Source organism: Haliotis asinina, chromosome 4, assembly GCF_037392515.1.
Source record: "Haliotis asinina isolate JCU_RB_2024 chromosome 4, JCU_Hal_asi_v2, whole genome shotgun sequence".
NCBI classification, from domain to species: Eukaryota; Metazoa; Mollusca; class Gastropoda; order Lepetellida; family Haliotidae; genus Haliotis; species Haliotis asinina.
Genome location: NC_090283.1, coordinates 10,528,902 through 10,553,837, shown reverse-complemented (window position 1 = coordinate 10,553,837; position 24,936 = coordinate 10,528,902). Strand labels below are relative to the sequence as shown.

The following is a 24,936-nucleotide window of genomic DNA, read 5'->3' as shown; positions in this document are numbered from 1 at the left end:
TGACTATATGCTTAAAATAAACAGGGCGGTGGGGTAGCCTAGTGGTTGAAGCGTTCGCTCGTCACGCTGAAGACCTGAGCTTGATTCCCCACATTTGTGAAGCCCATTCCTAGTGTCCCCCGCCGTGATATTGCTGGAATATTGCTATAAGGGGCGTAAAACCAAACTCATTCACTCACTTACAATAAACAGTTGTCCTTAATAAACAAAGGGAAATGTTTAGGATTAGAACTACTGAAACAACACGTAACGAATATCATCTAAACTTACTATTTTCGGAAATTTTACCCTTTGTGGAGAGATCTATGGCCATTTTGACGTTTCCGGTTTGGGCCGTTTTGTCCTACTGACCTGTTCCTTGTCTTTAGACATAGTAGTGATCACATGTGATACTTATGATCACACTAAAGGGTTCGAACCCCCTCCTTTCAAAATTCCTGGATCTGCCAGGTATTCTGCCCATGCTGTACATATGAAGAAAGAAAAAAAACCATAAAAAGATGAGCAAGATTACGTCATCGGAACAGGACCGAAGGCAGGAGACAAGTGTGCAGCGATTTGTCCATTTGGGATGAAAAAGGTTCTAATCTGGCTTATGGTGGTCTGATTAATTAAAACAATAGAAGATTGAAGTGAAAGCCTTAAGGACGAAACAATCCAGTTGAGTTTACTACAAGCTTGAGATTTTCCCAAAAGTCTGAAATGGTTTGGTCTCCAGGGCAAGTGCTTTCTTCAACCACGTACTATATATAGCTCTTGGGTACATTGGGTTTAAATTTACTGGCCCTGGGTACCGATTCCTCCAGTCATATTTTCAGCCTATCTGACCGTTTAGTCTGATCGTACAAAAAGAACACATGAACCAAAACAAGTTAAAACAGTTGCCACACATTTGTATGAAAAATGTGTATGGGAAATATATTTACATTAAAAACCTGTGTGTGGTCAGTATTAACATTTGAAAACTGTAGTATACTGAACTGAGTTGATGTATTTCAGGCTTTCTGATATCGTGCTAAATAATTGACTGCTTAGAAACAAACTGAGACAGAAAAAGGAGAGGCGACGGTTTTATTTACTAAGATCTAAAAATAAAACAGGCTATTTCGGGCGCTGTCTTAGTTCGGTATAAAACATACAGTATTTCTTAAACAGCACAGTTGAGAATTCACATGTGCCCTGTCAGCGAGAGTCCATCTTTCTCTTGTGATAAAATGTATTGATAGAAGAAACTATTTACATCGATAAATGTGTGTTTGGTTCAATGAATTATTTACACGAGTACAAAAGCTGAAACGTCCATTCTCAATGATCGATTTCCCTATAGGAAGTGACGTCAACGAGGATATTATGGGATAGAATGTCTCACTGCACTAGCTTCATGATGAACTTGTCGTGACCTGAGTGTAACAATACTCAGATGTCAACGCGATACGAAATTCGTTTTTGTGACGCATATCATAAATTGTGTTTGATTTAGCATACCAAGTGATTGGTTGCTACCAGTGTGTCATTCGACAAGGATTGGCACAAAAGAGAAATGTTTACGTGAGGCCATTCTAGGAAACTATTTTCCTGTGCGCACGTTTTTTCATTATTTGTGATCAGACTGTGGAAACAGATTTCATGGCTGACAATGTGAACTCGACGATTCTAAGAGATGAAAATGTGGCACCATAGCTCGGCCCAAGGATATTTGTGCTTAAATATTTGTAAATAGAAAACACTGTAGCTTTATTTATAAATCTACCTAGCATTGGACGGGGAGGATTTTAATTGTCTGATATTTGATCTAATTTCAAGAAGCTGAATCACTGGAGCCAAAATGTCGAGTGGTATGGTCAGATCTCAAGCCAGGAAAGATACCAAAATGCGTATCAGGGCTTTTCCTGTAAGTATTGATTTCTTGTTTATTCTCATATTTTAACGACCTTATTTTACATGGCAGTGGGCCTCGATTATGACATCATACTTGTTTCTTTTCGTCGAAATGCAATGGCGGAAATGACAACTAAAATTCAGTTTCAGTGCAGTCACGCATAAAATTGTAAACATTGCACGTGTATGTCTGTGGAAAGCACTCACATTCCCTTGAATACTACAAGTGATATGTCACTTATCGTGAGCGTTTCTCAGAAACTCCACTCCATCATTTTCTCGATGTTCAATAATTTGTGCGGAGCATCAGTGTGAGTGTCACATAAATGATATGCCAAATATATAATTCTCATCAGACTCAGTTCATATACATATGTTCCAACATTTATTATGATTGGGTTTTTTAAAAGATAGTGACAAGTGTAAGGGTTATATCTGTGCATTGCCCTCTGGAATATTTGTTTACATTTACCATCCATAGCAGTGATGACATTGGTCTCGTGCTGCAATGTTTACATTCCATTTTTGTTGTGATCAGCTTTCACCTAAAAGCGTTAGTGAGCAAAATCATGTTATTTCATTCTGAATTTGTTGCACCATCAGATTTTGATAGATTGACCATAGATCCATGGCCTTTACTGATTTTCCCATGCTGAAGTAAACACAGGAATAATGTCAGGCTCATTCATTGCACTGTCCTCAACAATTATTCTTTTAGCTAAAATGCAAAATACTAATTGTTTTCCTGGCATGTAATCTCTCCTTCTTGATTTCTGCACTGATACTCTTTGAAACTAATTTCACTGAGTTAAACATTTTCTGTTACTCCAATTATCTAATTATCTAATTTAGCAAAATGGCTCTTTTTAGCTGGTAGTCATAATGGTTGTATAGAAGTTAATTTTGTAATATCCTAAATGCTTCTCTGTCTTCCGTCCACAATATTTTTTACTCTAACCAATATGGTAACCAATCATCAGCTGATGATCATGTGTATCAGAATCAGATGCATTCTATACCTTTTTAAGAATTAAATACACTGTGAGATAGAATACAGTTTAATGGCAAATATTTTTTGTTTTGTTTGCAGATGACCATGGATGAGAAGTATGTAAACAACATATGGGCTTTATTGAAAAATGCCATCCAGGAAATTCAGAAGAAGAATAATAGTGGCTTAAGCTTTGAAGAGCTGTACCGTAATGCCTACACCATGGTTCTACACAAACATGGTGAAAAACTTTATACAGGCTTACGTGAGGTTGTCACTGACCATCTTGTAAACAAGGTAACCAATCACAAGTACATCCTTGATATCTCAGGGTACACGTTCTGATGAATCTCCACTATGCCCTGGACGCATCTGTAGGTAGGCCCGAAAATTTTGTTACCTCCCTCTGCTGGCTCTGCTTTCTCACAGTAGCCTTTCAGCTTAGTCACCATTATAGCCCAGCTTGCTAGTGTCAGCGAAGATAGCGGTCGCAGCTGCAAGCGTTTGTTCGCAGTGTGACTCAGATTTTGCTGAAATCATACAAATTGACTGATCTGAAACTGTATATATGCAACACCTCCATCTACCTCTTTCAGAGAACCTCCGCATGGTTTGTCTAGGTGAGAAAATTTAAAAAGCAAAAGTGATTTGTGATTGGTATGCTGAACTTCCCAGCATAGACACCTGATTGGATAAAAAGCTAGCCAAGGGAGGTAATAAACCGTAGGTACATCCAGAGTATAGTGGAAACGTATCGGAAGGTATACCCAGGAGATATCGAGGATGCCACATTTATTAATCTTTGAGAAACATGTCCTCATTCTGCAGGTATGATTTCAGTTTTCAGTATTATTGCTGTTATTATTCAGTTTTAATTGTGAAGAAATTTTATCCAATAACTCCAATGGCATTTTTTCAATACATCTGCATATTGGCAAATAAACTGTACTGCAGTATATTCCTATTCAGGTGCCTTTATTGCAATATATTAGGAGCTTAAGTGTTTGTCAGTGATTAACACAAGTCATAAAAGCAGATCCAATTTTATGCATATTAACTTCCTAAAATATATGCTATGGCTCAGGTAACAGCACGCACACACACATACTCACACACATGTAACCATACCTTTTGTCCTGAAAGTTTATTAAATGACCATAGAAACTCAGTGGAAATGAAGTGTGCACCCCTTCGAGATAATGACAAAATTGCTGATATAATTTTATTCATTACACCAGTTCTCATGACAGATGCATCCATATATATAGAGTGAAAAGCCTATTGCGGAATACCATTCAGCCCTAAATTGTATTAGTGTTTGTACATCATTATCTTTCTGATGAAATACAGGCATCGTCGTCGCTAAACTACTTTAAGGAATGAAGCTCAAATGTTCTATGTCTCGCTTGGTGTACCAAAGACATGTAGTGGTGTTGTGAGCTTATCCAACAGATGAAAAACATTGGCAGCATATGAACAGAAACAAATTCCCTAAAATATTTTCAGCAGAATTCTACTGGAAATGTCTCCTTGTTGGTTTGAAAATGCTTAATAGACTAAATGAAAGGGAGCAGAAATATGATGAATATTACACACAGATTAGGAAATGAGTGGGCTTTGTTTTAAATTCCAGATTGGAATATTTGTTTTTGTCCCCCATCACAATGCGAAACGGGGGACTATATATTCAGCAGAGTCTATCCATACGTCCCGTTTCCTGTTAACGTGATATCTCATGAACTGTTGTACAAAATGTCTTCAAGTTTGGTGACAGCCTACATTTTGGGATTATGCAGACAGCAGTCAGTTTTGTTGGCCTTGACCTTATTTTCAAGGTTGCCGCGACTCTTTGACCACTCTTCAAACTCTTGTCAACGCGATACCTCATGAACTGTTCTACTGAATGTCTTTAAATTTGATGACAGCTTACACTTGGGGATTTTGCAAACACCAGTTGACCTTGACCTTATTTTCAAGGTCACAATGAGTCTTTGACCACTTTTCAAACTCTTCTTAATGCGATATCTCATGAACTGTTGTACCCAGTGTCTCCAAATTTGGTGACAAGTCTACATTGGGGGATTACACAGACACTAGTCGATTTTACGTGACCTTGACCTTATTTTCAATATGATCAGAACACTTTGTCCACTTTCCAAACTTATGTTAAACAATATTCCATAAAACATTGCAACCAGTGTCCTCAATCTTGTCGACAGCCTACATTGGGTGACAGACACCAGTCATTTCACGCATCTTGTGTGTGAACAAAAAGTAAAGAGAAGTGAATATGTTTATTCTTTAGCGGTGAGGGACATTGCCATGTTAGTGGCAAACACTTGTTGAATCATTATTTTCACAGCAACAGAAGAGATGTTGATGCCTAAATCCAGTAAATAAAATCATGAAATCCCGAGTACCTAACAGTTAGTGAACAGAATAACCTTTTTAATAAGAGCTATTTGGACAAAGTAATCGTAACCCCTTGCTTTGCTGTTTTAAACCCAGTGTGAAAAGGTGAGAATTAATTGATGTCAGCTTCTGTATTACTGTTAACATGGTGTTTAGACGTATGAACTTACTCCTTCATCAGGTCAGTGTAAACAACTTCAACATAATACAATGACTTGAGCAGGGGACCCACTGGCTCGAAGCAATTGTAGCTTAGTTGTAAGCTGATGATATTAATTACATAACTCTTTTATATATTGTGTCCGTAATCCTGGGGATTTAGATCAAGTTGCTCAGCTGATCATTACTGATCCATTGAAATGATTGAAATATTTGTTCATGACTTGGAGGCACTGTCTGGCAGCTTGTAAAGTATCAGGTTAATTTGAGAATACAGTTCAGGGCTCCAGATGAATTTTCAACATAGGAGTACATACTCCTTATTCATTCATTATAGAAGTACTTGAAAGAAAATATGTAGAGTAATGAATGGAATTTAGTAGAGTGTCAGTAATCTTGTGTTTCTGAATTCATTTCATATTTGTACCCACAACATTACTGTGTTTGTGTAAACAGGTCTGTAAACAATAAGACAGTATGTTTTTCAGGTAAGAATGCCTGTAAATGATTCTAAAACCGTACATCGTTGCTGTGATGTTTATCTGCTATGTTTTCTAAGTTATTTCCAACCATATAGTGCATATTTTTTTATCTGTACATGTGCCAATATGCCTTTATCTGGAGCTCTGCAGGTCCATTTTTCTCTGACATCACACTGTCACTTGTTACATGATCAGGAGTACATTTGGATTGTTTGTATTCCATATGCTGAAAGATTTGAGAGGGAGGGATAGCACCGCAACTCATCAGGTGATCAAAAACATAATTTGGGTTTTTAGTATTTTGTGTGGTTGCCCACTCATTTTATTCACTTCATTTCTAATCATATGGTGGATTAGTACGAAAAGGAAATGTGTTGTCAAAGAGGATGAAATACTCAGGAACCTCTCGATCTCATCCAGTGGGATTTCTCACCCCAATCTCTTTGAAATTGTTACTGATGCACAATTTCAATGGTACTTTCAGGTGCGGGAGGATGTTCTCGAGGCCCTCAACAACAACTTCCTGCAGACCCTCAATATAGCATGGAACGATCATCAGACATCCATGGTGATGATCCGTGACATCCTCATGTACATGGTAAGAGCAGTGGACACCTAAATTATTTTTATTTATTTTTAATTATTTTAAGTTTTTTTTGTTATTATAATAGGATATTTACGTAGCACATATCCATGTTACTAGTACATGTTCATGACACTGGTATTTTTCCCTCTAAGTCATTGGTTGTCAGTCTCAGGGGCATGTCGTATTATCATTCTCAACTCCTGTTGCTCATATTTGGGTTGATTGGGACACATAGTCACATTACTTTGACCAAGTTTGGTGCATGTGGTTGTACCGCAACTTACTTCTTGGTCTTGTGCCAACAGATTCATGTTTTGGTGCATATGCATATGGTTGTGTACTGTACATTAGGGGTTGTGACAACACTGTAAGAGTCTGCGCACAAATTGTCATCAATGTTTTTACACCTGGTCACATGTGGGCTCGATCCTAACACCTTAAGCTTGCTGCATCACTGGCAGGCCATGCCCCATTATTAATCATTTACGTTTTGGCTACATTTTGACAATCCATGAATCCTTGCATGATTCCACTTCTGCAAGCTGGAATTTAATTCTGCAGTCCCCTTGAGACAGCACACTCTATCATTAGCTCCACACAGTTTTAGAAGAAAGATCTAATCTTGATGAATGCAGTCACAACTGAGGAACCACTGTGATACCATATGAGACTAGACTCAACTTTACATAACCAGCACTGTTATCAGTGTTCAGTTACAAAGAGTTTTGGGGTCATGGGGCCTCATGTAAATATACATGTATTTGGATATATACACCTTCATATTCCTGGACTTTACCTCCAGTGCTTTGGCAATTACACAATTTGACATTTCAACGTGATATTTATAAGTAATAAGTCCATTTCTTGATTTGACAGATTGTTTATCTGCCGTGTTTGTTCCAGGACCGAGTATATGTTCAACAAAACAATGTTGACAACGTCTACAACCTAGGACTGATTATATTCCGGGATCAGGTTGTCCGGCATCCCATCATCCGGGATCATTTGAAGGCGACCTTGCTGGAGATGGTGGCTCGGGAACGGAAAGGGGAGGTTGTAGACAGGTACGTACGTGGCTTATTGACTGAAGTGATTCTTTCTCAGAAAGGACATCAAATCGCTGAGATAAATAAGAAGCTGATTGTGACATTGTGGGGGAAATCATTCTGCAAAACTGATCTTCACAGAACATCCTCCAAGTTTTTACATCATGATCTATTCTTGTGTTTTGTTCCCAGAGGGGCTGTGAAGAACGCTTGTCAGATGTTGATGGTTCTAGGTATCGACTCGCGCAACGTGTACGAGGAAGACTTTGAAAGACCTTTCCTAGAACAGTCAGCGGAGTTCTACAGGGTGAGGATGATTTCTTCTGACTTGTCTTAACACTAACATATACTGCAATCCTGGGTCCATTCGGGGTGCTCCATACTTATTGATAGAGGAACGAGTGAGGTAAAATTTACAATTTAATGTCACATCAGTGTTATTTAACCCAACTATATATGTCATGTTCCTGGAACATGCACTTGTATCTAAAAGTGAATTGGTGTGTTGTCAATTGTGTTGTGTTGCTCTGGTTTCAGTTGGAGAGTCAGAAGTTTCTGGCAGAGAACAGTGCATCTGTGTACATTAAGAAAGTGGAGGCCCGCATTAATGAGGAAGCAGAAAGGGCCACACACTATCTAGACAAGTCCACTGAGGAACCAATAGTCAAGGTACTTAATAATTTCTGTGGAGGGATCTTTCAGACAGTGTGTTCTTTACAGGAAGTTGTTCTGTGAAAAGCACAGAATGTCTGTAAGTGTTGTGTAAAGGATATTGTGACATTATTAGGACAAGGATCACATTTATGACCCATCATATGCCATTAACCCTGTGGAACTTTATTTTCATTGCAGGTTTTAGAAGAGGAACTAATTAGCAAGCATATGAAAACAATTGTTGAGGTAAGATATTGATTGTAATTTGGGATTTGTAATGCTGATATTGAATTCTGTTGAGTTACTGACATTGTGTTTTGTTTGTTTATCTCTGCCTTTGACCTCCAGCTGAAAGTCTATTGTATGATTACACGATGCCATTTAGAAAGTGGTCAAATGCAACATATGTCATATTTGGGATTTCACTTTCTCAGTAAAGTACAAATTCTAGTACTTTTTTTGGTTGCGTCCCATCTGGGATTCAAAGCCACACCCTCAGAGTCAGGCACCTAATTGCCAGCACACAAAGTCAGCCGCCTAACCTGCTCAACCACCGCGACTTCCACAGAATGAAAGTCGGACAACTGGTAGTCTAGACTGCGTACCTTGTGCACCCCTCTGATAAGTGTGACTTCGTACGGCTCCCACGGCCGAAAGCTATGATTATATGATGCCATTTAGAAAGAAGTCAATGATGAGTGGGTTAGGCGGCTGACTTTCGAATCCCAGATGGGACTCAACCATAAAAATACTAGAATTTGTACTTTACTGAAAAAGTGAAATCCCAAATATGACATATGTTGAAAGTCTATTGTAGATGGACAAATATTGGGCAAGTGTTCTTTGATCAAATTAGCTCACCTGGTCATGTAGAATAAAAATGTTAATATCATAATACAGTGGTAGGTGTCTAAACCGGCACTCATTGGGACTGAAGAAGTAATCCTGTTTAGACAATGTGCCGAATTGTAGAGCTGATGAGAAATGTATGAGCCACGAATGGGACTGAGATTTTATGCCAGTGTTGACAACTTGCCGGATTGGACAGATGCCGGTTTCGACAGCTTCTACTGTATAATAAGTATCTTTTGGGTTTTTTTTCACTTTTTCAGATGGAAAACTCTGGTGTTGTACATATGCTAGAGAATAACAAAACAGATGGTGAGTGAACAAGTGTTCGTAGCAAGCTATCTCTACTATAGTTCATTGGCGGTTAAAGAATGATGTGCTATAATGCTTTGTGGATTGGACTCCAGATTAGTACCTGGAAAGTTTGGTTGATGATTTCAACCAGGGAGGGAAATTTGGAGAGAAATATTATCTTTTGCACAAACTGGGATTGTTTAAACAAATATTTAGCTTGATAAAGGTGCAAGAATCTACATTGAAAAAGAACCATCATATATTGCAATGTATAGTGAAAATATGCATAAAAAACAAACAATGTATAACTTCTGATGCGGTAAAATCAGTACTCAGTACCACACAATTCAATGCTATAGGTAATAAATGTTAGTAAGTTGATTATGTACACACTTTAGACATTCTTTAGAATTCAGACTTAGAGGCATATACCCGAAAAAAATATGTATTAGCTGAAAATCAATGATCTTTGTAAGTTGTTTGACCCCCAAATTTGATGCTGCCTCAAAAAAAGATATGGAGAGTGAACCTGCCCCACAAATATAAATGTCAAGGGTGGACCCTGAACAAACAAAAGGTTTTCACCTGTAAAGTTGTATGCTTAATTTTTTATTGTTCCTATTGCTTTACTTAGCTAAGATTCCCTGGAACCTCTGCCTCTAGTCAGCATCGCATATATGGGGCCCCGTGGTGGTGAAATTGTTCAGAAATGGATATATTATGAGCAGTGTGTGCAGCTCTTTTAGTATTTAGGGAAAAATGGACACAGACATTTTGGAGATTTTTAACACATTGGTTTGTGCTTTCAGACTTGGCATGTATGTACAAGTTGTTTATACGGGTACCAAGTGGGTTGAAGACAATGTGTGAATGCATCAGCAAGTATCTACGAGAGCAAGGTCGTGCCCTGGTAGTGGAAGAGGGAGAAGAGGGCAAAAATGCCATTACATACATACAGGTGAGTGGGGAAAGTCGCTGGCTACCGACTCTCATTGCATACATACAGGTGAGTGGGGAAAGTCACTGTATACATTCAGGAAGCTGGGTAGCGACTCTCATTACATGCATACAGGTGAGTGGGGAAGTCACTGTATACATTCAGGAAGCTGGGTAACCACTCTCATTACATACATACAGGTGAGTGGGGAAGTCACTGCATAGATTCAGGAAGCTGGGTAGCAACTCTCATTACATACATACAGGTGAGTGGGGAAGTCACTGTATACATTCAGGAAGCTGGGTAGCGACTCTCATTACATGCATACAGGTGAGTGGGGAAGTCACTGTATACATTCAGGAAGCTGGGTAACCACTCTCATTACATACATACAGGTGAGTGGGGAAGTCACTGCATAGATTCAGGAAGCTGGGTAGCAACTCTCATTACATACATACAGGTGAGTGGGGAAGTCACTGTATACATTCAGGAAGCTGGGTAGCGACTCTCATTATATACATACAGGTGAGTGGGGAAGTCACTGTATATATTCAGAAAGCTGGGTAGCGACAGTTACAGGTGAGAGTTATTGCCTGCATGTTGGTGGTGAATGTTTTTGCGCAGACATGTAGTAGGAGAGTGTGGGTTCATAAATACAGGTGACGTCATATAGTTGAAGGTAGGCAGAGTGTGTCACTTGATCTGTTTATTTAGTGATCCAAAGGGGTGATAGATCAGAATGTCACCCTATATTTACCAACAGTAATAACAAACATTTTGGTTAGAGTAGGGGTGCTCTGCTGTTTCTTGGACCAGCCAAACCAATCAGGCTCTTTTATTTTGGCGTAACTCTTCAAATTGATCGTTCTGTGCACTAAGTACTTGTAAGCTTCTGTTAAACAATGCGCCCTGTCATCAGTTTGTGCAACAGTACCTTGATTGATAGTGTGTACTCTCACAGCATGGATCATTGTTTTCTCAGGCAACACTTTTCACAGTGGGTATAAAATGTTTGTCCGTGCGTTTGCCTTTTCTGGAGCAGAACCGTTCAGTAATTCTTCAAACTTGGCATATAGTGAGATGTGGTGAACTGGAGCTGTTTGGCAGTTCTGAATTCTTTATCATGAAATTGTTTTCGCGTTTCCATGGCAACAATTTTGATTTCAACAGAAATTGATGTTGGTGCTCTTTTCCAAACCAGAACATTAAAACCAGTGCACTGTTTCCTTAACAAACATCTTACATAGATAGATCTGGTAATGAATTGGCGCCTTTTGATAGTTTTGAATGTGTAATTTAAAGTGTGTGTTTTGTTTCCATGGCAGCAAGTTTGACTTCGATTTAAATTGGTGTCGGTGTATTTTTCTGCAGAAGAACTTCAAACTATTTGATATTTCTTCACCAAGCTTGGCAGGTAGTTAGGTCTGGTGATGAACTGGTGCCTTTTGTATTTCTTTGCATTGCCATTGCAATAAGTTTGACTGTGACTGAAATTGTTGTTGGTGCTCATCGCCAATATAGTCACTGACTTAGTTGACACGCATCATTGTATCGCAGTTATGTAGATCAATGCTCATGCTGTTAAGCACTGGATTATCTGGTTCACATTCTATTAGATACAGACAGCTGAAATATTGACTTGAGTGTCATAAAACTAACGTCACTGGTATATAAACGCCAACACATTTGAAATATGACACATTCATGAGAGTAATTTGCCATTGCGGGGGATATTGATGACTTTGTTTTCTTGTTTTCATTATTACCATATGTACACATGTCAGTAGTCAGACACTGAGTGTGCTGTTCTCTCACTCACAGAGTTTACTGGATCTGAAGGATCGGTTTGATCACTTCCTTCACGAATCATTCAGCGACGATAAACTGTTCAAGCAGATGATATCCAGTGACTTCGAGTACTTCATCAACCTGAACTCCAAATCCCCAGAGTACCTGTCACTCTTCATCGATGACAAGCTCAAAAAGGGTGTCAAAGGGGTAAGATCAGCAGTGTGAAATAGCTCACCATAATGGGACCTTAATCGACAACAGTGTTTTCTTGGTTATGTCTGGCAATAATGTTTTTCATACTTCCTCACAGAATACAAACACTTGAAGCTCCTGGTTACAGTTGATCTTCAGTAACCAATGAACGTAAGAGACGACTAACAGGATCGAGTGGTCAGATTCGCTGACTAGGTTGACATGTCATTGGTCTCTAATTGCACAGATCAATGCTCATGTTGTTGATTACTGGATTGTCTGATCCAAATTCAATTATTTACAGACCACCGCCCTATAGTTCGGATATTGCTGAGATTGGCGTAAAAATGAACTCACTCATTCACTCACAAAATAAAAATTAAGATTATGAATTATAGTAAAGAATGTTAGAAAAACGTGTAAGAATATGCATTCAGAGCACTGTCAAGTCAAGCTGACGCCCACTATTGTTGCTGAAATATTGTTTGAAACAGGTTAAAACTTCCTGTCAGTCCTTTACTACTGCTGGACACATATTAGATGATCTTGCGCACTAAACGCATTTGTGACGAGATAGGCGGTACAATGAATTGGGCGAGTACACTTGGCTGCTACTGGTAGCTTGACGATTATGCATGTGCAATACATGCTAACCGTGACATGAAATCAACACTGCATATTCCTTCGAATGATAAGACTGCAATTTCAGGCATAAGATTCTGATATTCCACGCTAACCTTTAGTTAAGACGAAGACAAATAGATGATTGGGGCATAGACAAGCATTTTAGATAATCAACAATTTTGTTAAAAAAAGACCAGGAAAAAGTCATTTGCTTCGTGAAATGGATCGGTGGTCCTAAACATATTTGCAGAGTATATTGTGTTGATTCAATTCGTTTGGGATTGTACCTGTTCCCAAATCGAGCATGCTATAACAATTCATGCGTGAAACGCTCGGGGAAAATGAACTTCTCGATATTTATCAGACAACCTGTCTGCCTCTTGTTTTAAGTGGATCGTTCTGTGGGGCGTTCCCAAGTATGCAAATTGGGGTCATTTGTCAGGTCGTGGATCATCTTATATGTGTTTACCAGTAGTGGTATCACGCTTGAGTACCCATTCCCCTGAAAACTGAGTTTGTCCAGTACAGTTCAGTTACATATTTGATGGGTTATAATTGATTCAAGTGTACTGTATAAATGCATAGTCTCCTGTGACAATTATAGTTGCCATTATTGTTCGATCAAACTGTTTTCCTCTAGTATTAATTTTTCACTTGTGTGTACACAGATGACAGAACAGGAAATTGAAAATGTCCTGGACAAGAGCATGGTGCTGTTCCGTTACCTCCAGGAGAAGGATGTGTTTGAACGATACTACAAGCAGCATCTGGCACGGCGGTTGCTTCTTAACAAGAGCGTGTCCGATGACTCCGAGAAAAACATGATCTCCAAGCTCAAGGTAGGCACTACTGATGATGCAGCTGTGATCTTTATTGCAACAACCTTCTTAATTTGTACGCTTTGTAACTATTCAAGCTCAAATGAAACAAGAATGTTTACAATGTAATGGTTCAATTGGTTGGAATGACTGGTTCAGTTGTACCCCTCAAATGCTCCTTGTCGATTGGAACTACTACCATTTTTGGATTTTTCTTTGGAATCACAATTTAGTCGTCTAAGAGTGGCTTTTGAAGAAGATGCAACAATCATTGCTTTTTCCAGATGTACAGTGTGGATCATTTTTGAAATATGTTAGATAGGATGCAGTGACGATTTTTCTTTTACCTTGTATACTGTGGCAGTTTTCTTTGTCATTGACACTAAGATGGATTAAAGTGTTCTTGGGATTTATGAATGTTAGCACATAAATTCGACGTAAAATGGCATTTTGATGGCCAGTCAAAGGGACTGAACATTCAGTAAGGGACAAGAATTTTCGCTTCTGAAATCATTATGTTTGTGGCTATACGGACTAGCAGTCTGAAAATGTCTTGTGAATGTCATGCTAATCTGGTGTCTTCTCTTCCTCAGACGGAATGTGGGTGCCAGTTTACATCCAAGCTAGAAGGGATGTTCAAGGACATGACAGTTTCTAACACCATCAATGAAGAGTTCAAGGGTTTCGTCACACAGGCACAGGTCAGACATCTTGTGTTGGAACATTTGCATTGTATCACAGTAGTGATTATTTTGTGGGGAGTCTGGTGGGAATAAGCAACAAATTGTCTTGCTTGTGAGGAGCAATCTAAGCAACAAATTGTCTTGCTTGTGAGGAGCAATCTAAGCAACAAATTGTCTTGCTTGTTGAGGAGCAATCTAAGCGACAAATTACAACCATGATAAGTTTTGCAAACAACTTATCATGGTTGTGAGAATTGAACAGGGTTGTCAGGGTTGATGACTTGATCGATTTTGGGGCATTGTTCACTTGCATGGATCATTCACAGTGTCAGGCTTTGGACATCTGGTCCAGATTGGATTATTTACAGGATACTGTGAAGTACTGCCGAACAGCAGACAAAACAAACTCAAATTCTAGTGGCAACAGGTGATCTGTTCATCATCTATCTGCACTTGAATAGAAATTAGGGGTTTACTGAGTCCAATTCAGAGGACCAGATATTTAGCTTAAACCCATAGCTAACACACTGAACACGGTTGAGGTATATTTTGGTTTTTTAAAGGCAATGTTTACTTCAGTCAGCGAGTGAGTGAGTGAGTGAGTTTAGTTTTACGCCGCACTCAGCAATATTCCAGCTATATGGCGGCGGTCTGTAAATAATCGAGTCTGGACCAGACAATCCAGTGATCAACAACATGAGCATCGATCTGCATAACTGGGAACCGATGACACGTGTCAACCAAATCAGCGAGCCTGACCACCCGATCCCGTTAGTCGCCTCTTACGACAAGCATAGTCACCTTTTATGGCAAGCACGGGTTGCTGAAGGCCTATTCTAACCCGGGACCTTCACGGGTCATTTAGTTCAGTAGGGAAAACTAATTGTATTCACCAGTGTGAATTACAATGTTTGTTTGGAAGCTGTGCATTGCAGAGTTATGCATCTCACATGTATCTCTCATGACGACAGTATCTGAGCAAGCAGTGTGAAGATTTTGTTGCTATCTACAGGTGAACTTATGCGGAGTGGACCTGACTGTGCGAGTGTTGACAGCTGGCTTCTGGCCCACACAATCTGCCACACCCAGCTGCAACATCCCCCATGCTCCAAGGACAGCGTTCGAGGCATTCAGAAGGTAAAGCAACCCCCAGCTGCCTGCACTCCATGTGTTGAGACATTAGTTATCAACTGACTTACAAATTCAGCTGGTTGAGTATGATGGTAAATATGCAGAAGTTGACCACTGTAGCCATTTGTTTCAGGTTTTATTTAGCAAAACACAGTGGCCGTAAGCTCACACTACAACCACACCTGGGATCAGCAGACTTACATGCAACATTTTATGGCCCCAAAAAGGAGGAACAGTCAGAGATGAGTGCCGCCAGCTCCGCCAAAGGGCCCCGGAAGCACATCCTGCAGGTGTCCACGTACCAGATGTGTATACTCATGCTGTTCAATAATAGGGATAAGTGGACGTATGAGGTACAGTTAGATAACATTGTGCATGCTTTTCCATTTGTAACGCTTCAGACAGTGGCACCTTTTAACCATTTGTATGAGATAGTGGCAACCATATTGTGATACATGAGACAGTTTTACTGCAAAAATGCAGATTGCTGTCCTAATCAGTATTCAGATAGTCTGAGTAACTAAAGCCTGAAGCTTGTCATGCCGAAGACCCCGGTTGGATTCCCCACATGGGTACAACAATGTCACTCACTTACTCCACAGACACCAGTATAGAGGTGGGTGGGGGTTCATATCTACTGAAACCGTGTGGTACAAGCATGTGCAAGTTTTGTTCCTTGGTAGGCGTGAAGTATGTTTTACATATAGCCAGTAAAGAGAGCCTGTTTATATAAGTTTCCAACAGCTAATGATATGACTTAGATGTCTTGATCAGAATATCATAACAAAATACTGGATCTCAGCATTTTATTTCCAGGAAGTAAAGAATGAGACAGATATCCCTGAACGAGAGTTGACAAGAGCGCTACAGTCACTAGCTGTAGGTAAAATAGCTCAGCGAGTTCTACACAAGGAACCCAAGACTAAAGATATAGGTGAGTGCCTGGCACCAGGAGCAAACATTGTCTGAGCCAGGGGTGCAAGATATACCATCATTTAGGTGCTGGAATTCAGAGCTGTGTAACCAAGGCCTGCTTGAAATATTCTATTGTTGGTTGGAATCAGGTTTTGATTTTGGTTCCAAGTTTGTTACCACCGTACCTGTTCTTGAGGGTTTTAGTGGCATTGTAGATATGTGACATGCATTATTTCAAGCTTTGCACCAACATTTGGCTGACACATGGTAATATATGAGACTCAGTACTTCACCCTTGCAGTAAGTCATGTTGTGTTGAGGACTTTTAGTCTGAAACTTGAGAAAGATTGTAATCAACCAGTAATTAATCAAAAATATTTCATGTGCTGCATTGAAAACATCAGAGGGCAGTATTTTTCATATCAAACCTGTCTGCTCACATTTTTCATTTTAGTAACCCATTTTAGTAACTGGGTTTAGATTAAACTACTAGCCTGCATAGATCTTCATTTGTCTTGGGAGACCTTCAGTAATCCAATATCTAGTAGTTGAATATTGCTGAGTGCTGTGTAAAACTAAGTTCACTCTCTCACAGTAGTCATGGGACTAACAGACTTATGGCGAGAGTTTATCCCAGACATGGAATAACTTGTCATAAAAGATGATGGCATCATTGAATGTCATCACACTTTGTTGTCACCATCTGTATCTAACAGATGCTACCATCTCCTGGATGTTTTGTTTCAGAACCTAACCACTTGTTCACAGTCAATGATCAGTTCTCGTCCAAACTATTCAGAGTAAAGATACAGATGGGTAAGTAGAACAGAAAGCATTTAATCAGACCACACAGTTGACAAACAAAACCCAAGGTATATCAAGCCTATTTCAAGTACCCAAAGAAATGTACATGATTGGGTTAAATCAGGAACACGTCTGCTCGGTCTCTGCAAGCGTGGCTGTATTATCATTGTGTTTATCATAGGATTCCTCTCTGTTTCAGTTGCAGCCAACAAGGGAGAGGCTGAACCAGAGAGGAAGGAGACAAGAAACAAAGTGGATGAAGATAGGAAACATGAATATCCTTTGCTATTCTCTGTACTTTACTGTGGTAGCTGGTTAAGCACTCTTTACCCTGTAGGGAGTCAGTGTTAGTATTCATCCCTACGGTAGGTTTGACTTAACAGCGGACTGATGAATTGCAGTCTAACTTGAAAACTAATAAACATATGATACTTAATGAAATGCGACCCATGAAGGTCCCAGGGTAGAATAGGCCTCCAGCAACCCATGCTTACCATAAAAGGCAACTATGCTTGTTGTAAGAGGCAACTAACGGGATCGGGTGGTCAGGCTCCCTGACTTGGTTGACACATGTCATCAGATCCCAATTTGCGCAGATCGATGCTCATGTTGTTGATCACTGGATTGTCTGGTCCAGACTCGAATGATTTACAGACTGCCACCATATAGCTGGAATGTTGCTGAGTGTGGCGTAAAAATAAACTCACTCACTCATTACTGAAATGCTGATCATATTTAAAACATCAGACCAACCCAGTGAGGTTTTTGCAGAATTTATATCCTATAAATATAAAACTTGTTTAACAAACTATCGTTACAATATAGACACAGTTCTTTATATGGTACGATGGTGGATTGCAGAGAATGGGACAGCCATGTGTTTGGAAGTATGTGCACACGTGCTGAAATTTATTCATTAACCTGCGCTGTGCCTTCTCCATACTTTCTTGCGTCCCTTAGTAGTTTTCGAGTTCGACTGCAATTCATCAGTCCACTTTTGAGTCAAACAGACTGTAGTCGCCTCTACCAGTTGTAAGCAGGAATCAATCAGATGCTCAAGTTCTGTGACTGACCGTGTACTATTGGACTGGTGCTCATAATATTGGTCACAGGATTATTTTCTCCAGACTTGATTATTTACAGGCTATTATCTAGGACATGGAATATTATTGGCAGCAGTATTAAGCAACCAGCGCACACACAGTAATTTGGTGGGGGCCATGATTTTTGCAGTTTCAAATACATGATACTTTTCAGAACAGTTAGAGCTGATGAGACGGTATCCCACTTGAGCAACGTTGTTTGTGATTTCAGTTACAGCTGCTGGTGGACTGTTTCAGAATGCCTGGGTCTGACCCCTGTAACCCATGCTTGTCATAATTGGCAAAATCAATACATCCTCATCAGTAAATCTCCTTTAGTCTAAAATTTCGTTCAGAAATGACCCGTGAGGGTCCAGGTTACAGTTTTGGCCTTCAGTAACCCATGCTTGTAAGAGGTTTAATGGGATTAAGTGGTCAGACTTGATAATCTTGTTGACACATGTCATCTGTTCCCAATGGCACACATCAATGCTCATGCTCTTGATCACTGGATTACCTGGTTCAGACTCGATTATTTACTAACCACCACCTTATAGCTGGAATATAACTGAGTGGAGCATAAAATTCTACTCACACACACATTCAGTAGTATAAAGACACCATATCTGAGAGCTTACATGTTTGATTAATTCTAACAGGTTCCCAGCTCACTTTGGAGCTGTAGCTTTTGTGAAATGTGTTTTAGGGAAAGTTTATGGATAGCTTACCCACCACCAGTACAAGTGCATGAAAGAGTGCTCCAGCTAATCTTTCAGAATTCAAATTCTGAATTTAATATTTGACATATGAGAGTGTGTGTAAGATTTTGTTGTCAATTTATTTTTCCATGTGTTTGATCTTGTTTCCTTTGCAAGAGAATACTTTGAGTTTTTCCTTAACCATTCCTACAATAGAAGCTGCTATAGTTCGTATAATGAAAGCAAGGAAGAAGCTGCAGCACAATGTTTTAGTAGCAGAGGTGAGTAGATCATTGCTCCACGTCACTCCTCCCAATTGCGATCTGTGGTGCTATATTCTCTTGTGTGCTTTCTGCACTTACATTGTACAAGCAGTGATGCTTCTGCATATGTTTTTGTTTTCAAAAGAATTCATGACATTGATTGAATTTGTTAATGTTTGTATTGAAGGACTTTTATGTCCTTTAAAGAATGTGAAGTAGACTGACATGAGATCTTGTCCGGTCTTATTATTCCAGTGTACGGAAATGCTGAAGCCTCGGTTCCTGCCAAGTCCGGTGATTATAAAGAAAAGGATAGAGGGCTTGATAGAGAGAGAGTACCTGGCCCGATCTACAGAAGACAGGTGAGGAAAGAACACATCAGTCTCTACTAAACAAATGGCTTCGCGACCAAAACTGTGCCCAGAGTTTTACTGACATGTTTAGTCATACCTTATCGTCTAAGATAAGCAGAACCATAACTGCATGTGTGGCTGGAATCACAGACATAATTTTATTCTGCATGGCTATTTTTTTTTGTTTTTTTTGTTTTTTTTGTTTTTTTTTGTTTTTTGTTTTTTGTGTGTGTGGGTGTGTGTGTGTGGATGTGGATGTGGGTGCGTGCGTGCATGCAATAGTAGTGTAAAATTCATCATTTCATTCCTTGACCAGTCTTCATATGTAGATGCTTTTCAATTCATTTCTTGAACAGATTTTCGTCAGTTGTTCTGCTCAGATCACTTTGTGCCGGCTTTGGGCTCTTAGCCGCATGACTAAGATGTTGCAACACTGCACATTATGTTGTACTGTGATGCTTTGAGCCAGGAAACTGCCTTCCAATCCTGGCAGTTGCAGACAAATAAATATCTGGCAGCAAACCTTAGATTAGATTGATCCACTGAAGCTGTGTCAAACTGACTGTCCAGATACAGTGTGTGAAGTCCATTACTGAAATCTCCCTTCATGATACTGCAAGGATATGGCGCAAAGCGGCATGGAAAGATTATGGGACCAGGGTGTATCTTGGCTTTGCTTTCATTTCAACATACTCCTGTTGCAAGATAAGCAAGACACCTTTACCTTGAGACCTGATTTCCTTGATAACTCTTATTACTCGTTACAATTTGTCATGAGGTTTTCTTCTATTATTTGTATACATGTTGTCCTTTCTTTTTATTGCAGAAAAGTGTACACATATGTAGCCTGAGAAAATACATTTCCTTGGACTCTGTCACAGTTTGAAGAAGGATATGTCCCAGATTAAACCTTATGTGAAGATATATGTACATATTTATACGATAAAGACAAAAAAATGGTTTTGTTTTTTTTTCTAAGACTTGGATATTAACTCTGTGAAGACCTTTGGGTGCAGAAGCCATATTTATCCCATCTGTATGTACCCAAGGGACTGTGGAAGAAGAGGAGTTGTGTCTTTGCTCATGAATATTCATAACTAGCTGTTGAATATTCATACAGAGCTTGTGAATATTCATCTCAGTTGGACGATTCCTGTGTTGTTGCTTGTTTATTGGATTATCAATCACAGCGGAAACGTTGTGGCCTTTACCGATGGTTGGAAAGAACTGGAAAACTTGGAACTGTTTGTTTGGATGTGATGGTGGCTGTCAGCAGACGATGGCAACATGGATGAGGAAGATCATAGAAGGGAATAATTTATGTGCTACTTGTTTTCAGATCAGACTTCAGCTGCCTGCTTAAAGTAGTCCAACCCTGATCTATGCACCAATCTTTTGAACACAGAATTTAACCAACTTGTTGGCAGACATTCAGTCAGTAGTTGATCTGTTCAAAACAGGTGCATGTGTGAATGTATAATGTCTGTACTATATTTCCAGTTTCTGAATATAGCTGTTGGTGTGACAACCACTTTTACATCAAATACGTTTTGCTTCAGCCATTAAAGTGTTGACTTCAAAACGAGATGTGATACATCTCTGTTTAAGTAATAATGTTTAGACATTTTCAAATCAAGGTTTTTGTGGTGATTTGCAAAGGGAGATAAATCCGCTTTTCAATATGAAGACACTCACCCCTGAATGTATAGTGAACATGGATCTGTGTATTTTGTGTGTTGACTGTGGTTCTGAATGTTAGAGAATGGTGTTGGGTAGTTGGACAAGCACTGACTAGTCTGATGATAATACATTGTGTCTGTGGAGACTTCTCCAGCCATGCTACACCTTCAGTCTTACATCAGGTACTTACTGTTCGTGAAAATTGGCAGATCTGTTGCAACAAAAATGAATCCTAGTTGCACGTTAATTTGAAGTTGCAGAAATTGAATGTGTTTTATGTACAGATACATATTAATTATTAATCCACAAGTAATGTTCAAATGTATTTTTACATTAAAGTCTGTGATTCAGGAAAAGAATTTCAGATATTAAGTTAATTCTTGTATGAAGCCTCTGTGGCTGACTTATGTTTGTTAACTCTGTTCTCTCAATCTTTGTACATTTGTGGGAAGTATCCCGTGTGAATCCTTACTTCATGTAAAGCCTATGGAATGTCGTGTATTGACCCAGCATTGCACTATTGTTTTGTCAAAGTTTACCTAGATTCCCAGTTAAGTTTGTAGCCAGATGCTTCAGCAGAACTAGTCATTGGCCTTTCTAAACATTCAAGCAAGAAGCAAACTTGATTTCTTATATTTTTATTAATAATTTAAACCATGTAGAGCAACCAAGTCAAGAAATTACCAAACAGAAAGTATTTTTCAAGAAAGATGTAGAAGTAGGCCTCTTGTTCAGCATTTATTGTAAATATACTTGCAAGCTTCATCCAATGTCATGATGTCTTCATGTGATATAAATTAATATAATTGACAGATTGACCAAGTGTCTTGACGCTTTACAATTATGTTTACAAGAATAAATGGCTTACTAACATGTCTCAGTACCAGACTTTTTTAAGCATCCCAAAATAAGTAAAAATTTAAGTCTTTTGAAAAGTGAAAAGTAATGGTCATTTTTTATCCTATCTTCCCAAACATGTTCAACATGTTTGAAAGGACAACTTACATATTTTCACTTTCAGTATAAGTAGGTTTTTAAAAATGTTAAATGTTTAAAATATTAAAAAGTAATTGCTGTGAAATACTTTGAATTATGATGAATCACAGGAGAGCCTCAAAATGATTTTTAAAGGGGGAGGGGGATAAAATGAAAGAATCTTTATACATATTTTTTGTTGCCCCCCTTCAACATCCCACAAGTAGAAGTCTGGTCTAAAATCATGTTGATAGGAAATGTGGCATTAGTTTTAGTCAGCTGTTGTAGCTGAAGCTGGGACTGGGGGTCAAGGAGAACTCTCTGCTTGTTATGTTGGTGGAATGGTATGGCAGGTAGCACAACCTAAAACGTCACATGGGGTGTACTATCAGTGTGATGATTGGAAGGAAACTATTACATGGCTTTGTCAGTGGAGCAGTATGGTGGGGTGGATATTACCTGCCTACATGGCTGTGTATTGTCATTGGAGCAATACATTTGCCTGCCTACATGTCTGTGTACTGTCAATGGGGCAGTATTGCTACCTGCCTACATGGCTGTGTACTGTCAGGGGGGAAGTATAGCTGCCTGCCTACATGGCTGTGTACTGTCAGTGGAGCAGTATAGCTGCCTGCCTACCTGGCTGTGTACTGTCAGTGGGGCAGTATAGCTGCCTGCCTACATCATGGCTGTGTACTGTCAGTGGAGCAGCATAGCTGCCTGCCTACATGGCTGTGTACTGTCAGTGGAGCAGTATAGCTGCCTGCCTACATGGCTGTGTACTGTCACTGGAGCCCTGCATGGCTGTGTACTGTCAGTGGAGCAGTACAGCTGCCTGCCTACATGGCTGTGTATTGTCAATGGGGCAGTACAGCTGCCTGCCTACATGGCTGTGTACTGTCAGTGGAGCAGTATAGCTGCCTGCCTACATGGCTGTGTACTGTCAGTGGAGCAGTAGAGCTGCCTGCCTGCATGGCTGTGTATTGTCAATGGGGCAGTACAGCTGCCTGCCTACATGGCTGTGTATTGTCAATGGAGCAGTACAGCTGCCTGCCTGCATGGCTGTGTATTGTCAATGGGGCAGTAGAGCTGCCTGCCTACATGGCTGTGTATTGTCAATGGGGTAGTACAGCTGCCTGCCTACATGGCTGTGTACTGTCAGTGGAGCAGTACAGCTGCCTGCCTACATGGCTGTGTATTGTCAGTGGAGCAGTATAGCTGCCTGCCTACATGGCTGTGTACTGTCAGTGGAGCAGTACAGCTGCCTGCCTACATGGCTGTGTATTGTCAGTGGAGCAGTATAGCTGCCTGCCTACATGGCTGTGTACTGTCAGTGGAGCAGTACAGCTGCCTGCCTGCATGGCTGTGTATTGTCAGTGGAGCAGTACAGCTGCCTGCCTGCATGGCTGTGTATTGTCAATGGGGCAGTACAGCTGCCTGCCTACATGGCTGTGTACTGTCAGTGGAGCAGTACAGCAACCTGCCTGCATGGCTGTGTATTGTCAGTGGAGCAGTACAGTTGCATGCCTACATGGCTGTGTACTGTCAGTGGGGCAGTACAGCTGCGTGCCTACATGGCTGTATACTGTCAATGGGGCAATACAGCCGCTTGCCTACATGGCTGTGTACTGTCAGTAGGTCATTATACAGTTGCTTGGAAATTGTTGGTGATGCAGTGAGCCAGCAACCTGCTTGCTAGTGTTTTGTACAGAATACAGAACAAACCTTATGGTTGGTTATCCATACCGTATGTTCTGCATTGTACTTCCCAACTTCTAAAATGCCACTCAATGAATGCTGTTGTTTTGTAGGATCAATATAATGTGGCTGTGTACTTTCAGCAGGGCAATATGTCTGTATCAACCCACGTGGCTGTATCAACATCATATGGCTGTATTGGGGTGATTTGCTAACCTGCCTGCATTCTATATACTTACAGTGTCTACATCTCATGGCTGTACACTGTGTGATGGCTTGCTTATATCGTCACATCAGGGCAATGCACAACAACTCAAAATGTAAATATTCCGTGTCATGTCAGGCCATACCTGACTCATTATGTCAGAACATTTGATGATAGACCTGGGCTCATGACCAAATGAAAATAAAATTTAAAAACACCTTATGGAAGAGTTTTTTGTTCTTCACACATGAAACAAGATCTATTATGTTGAAGTATTAAGTGTATACTAAGCTGTTCTGGTGAATGAATGTCGGTCAACAATGCTACTCCATTACATCAAAGCAACAGGTAAATAGTGTAAACAGACACACCAGTGGTTGACAGAATGAGTAAGTTATTCATAACTTGGATTCAGTGGCAATTTTTTTAAGTTTCACTGGGTCTGCCTCCTAGAGTTGTTTGTAGATGACTAGCTGCCCAGATATTGGAGGGTTGGTTATTCAGGTGAATTATTTGTAGATGACTAGTTGCCCAGGTAGTGGAGGGTTGGTCATTCAGGTGAGTTGCTGCTTTTAGCAATTTTCCAGCAGGGGACACCACAAATGGGCATCATACATTGTACCCATGTGGAGAATCAAACCTGGGTCTTCATTCTGATGAGCGAATGCTTTAATCATTAAGCTACCCCACCACCCCTGGTCATTCAAGACCCAGCCAAACCATATCAAGAAATGTT

At 39.9% G+C, this 24,936-nt stretch overlaps 1 protein-coding gene across 2 annotated transcripts; it reads left to right on the top strand.

The window, feature by feature from the left end:
- The first annotated feature begins 1,603 nt into the window (after positions 1 to 1,603).
- On the top strand, positions 1,604 to 24,422 carry LOC137281272 (cullin-3-A-like). Of its 2 annotated transcripts, XM_067812431.1 has the most exons (21): positions 1,624 to 1,712; positions 1,804 to 1,891; positions 2,969 to 3,166; positions 6,407 to 6,520; positions 7,412 to 7,572; positions 7,747 to 7,861; positions 8,092 to 8,223; positions 8,407 to 8,454; positions 9,321 to 9,369; positions 10,161 to 10,309; positions 12,110 to 12,286; positions 13,564 to 13,734; positions 14,307 to 14,414; positions 15,409 to 15,533; positions 15,661 to 15,880; positions 16,344 to 16,461; positions 17,190 to 17,258; positions 17,446 to 17,522; positions 19,239 to 19,307; positions 19,545 to 19,651; positions 20,469 to 24,422. In XM_067812431.1, exons 2-21 carry the CDS (start codon positions 1,826 to 1,828, stop codon positions 20,491 to 20,493), a joined length of 2,298 nt encoding a protein of 765 aa, XP_067668532.1. In that variant the 5' UTR covers positions 1,624 to 1,712; positions 1,804 to 1,825; the 3' UTR covers positions 20,494 to 24,422. The 2 variants fall into 2 exon arrangements, with proteins under 2 accessions (XP_067668531.1, XP_067668532.1); XM_067812430.1 differs by having other exon boundaries at positions 1,604 to 1,891; positions 17,446 to 17,521; positions 19,238 to 19,307.
- The last annotated feature ends 514 nt before the right edge of the window (positions 24,423 to 24,936 follow it).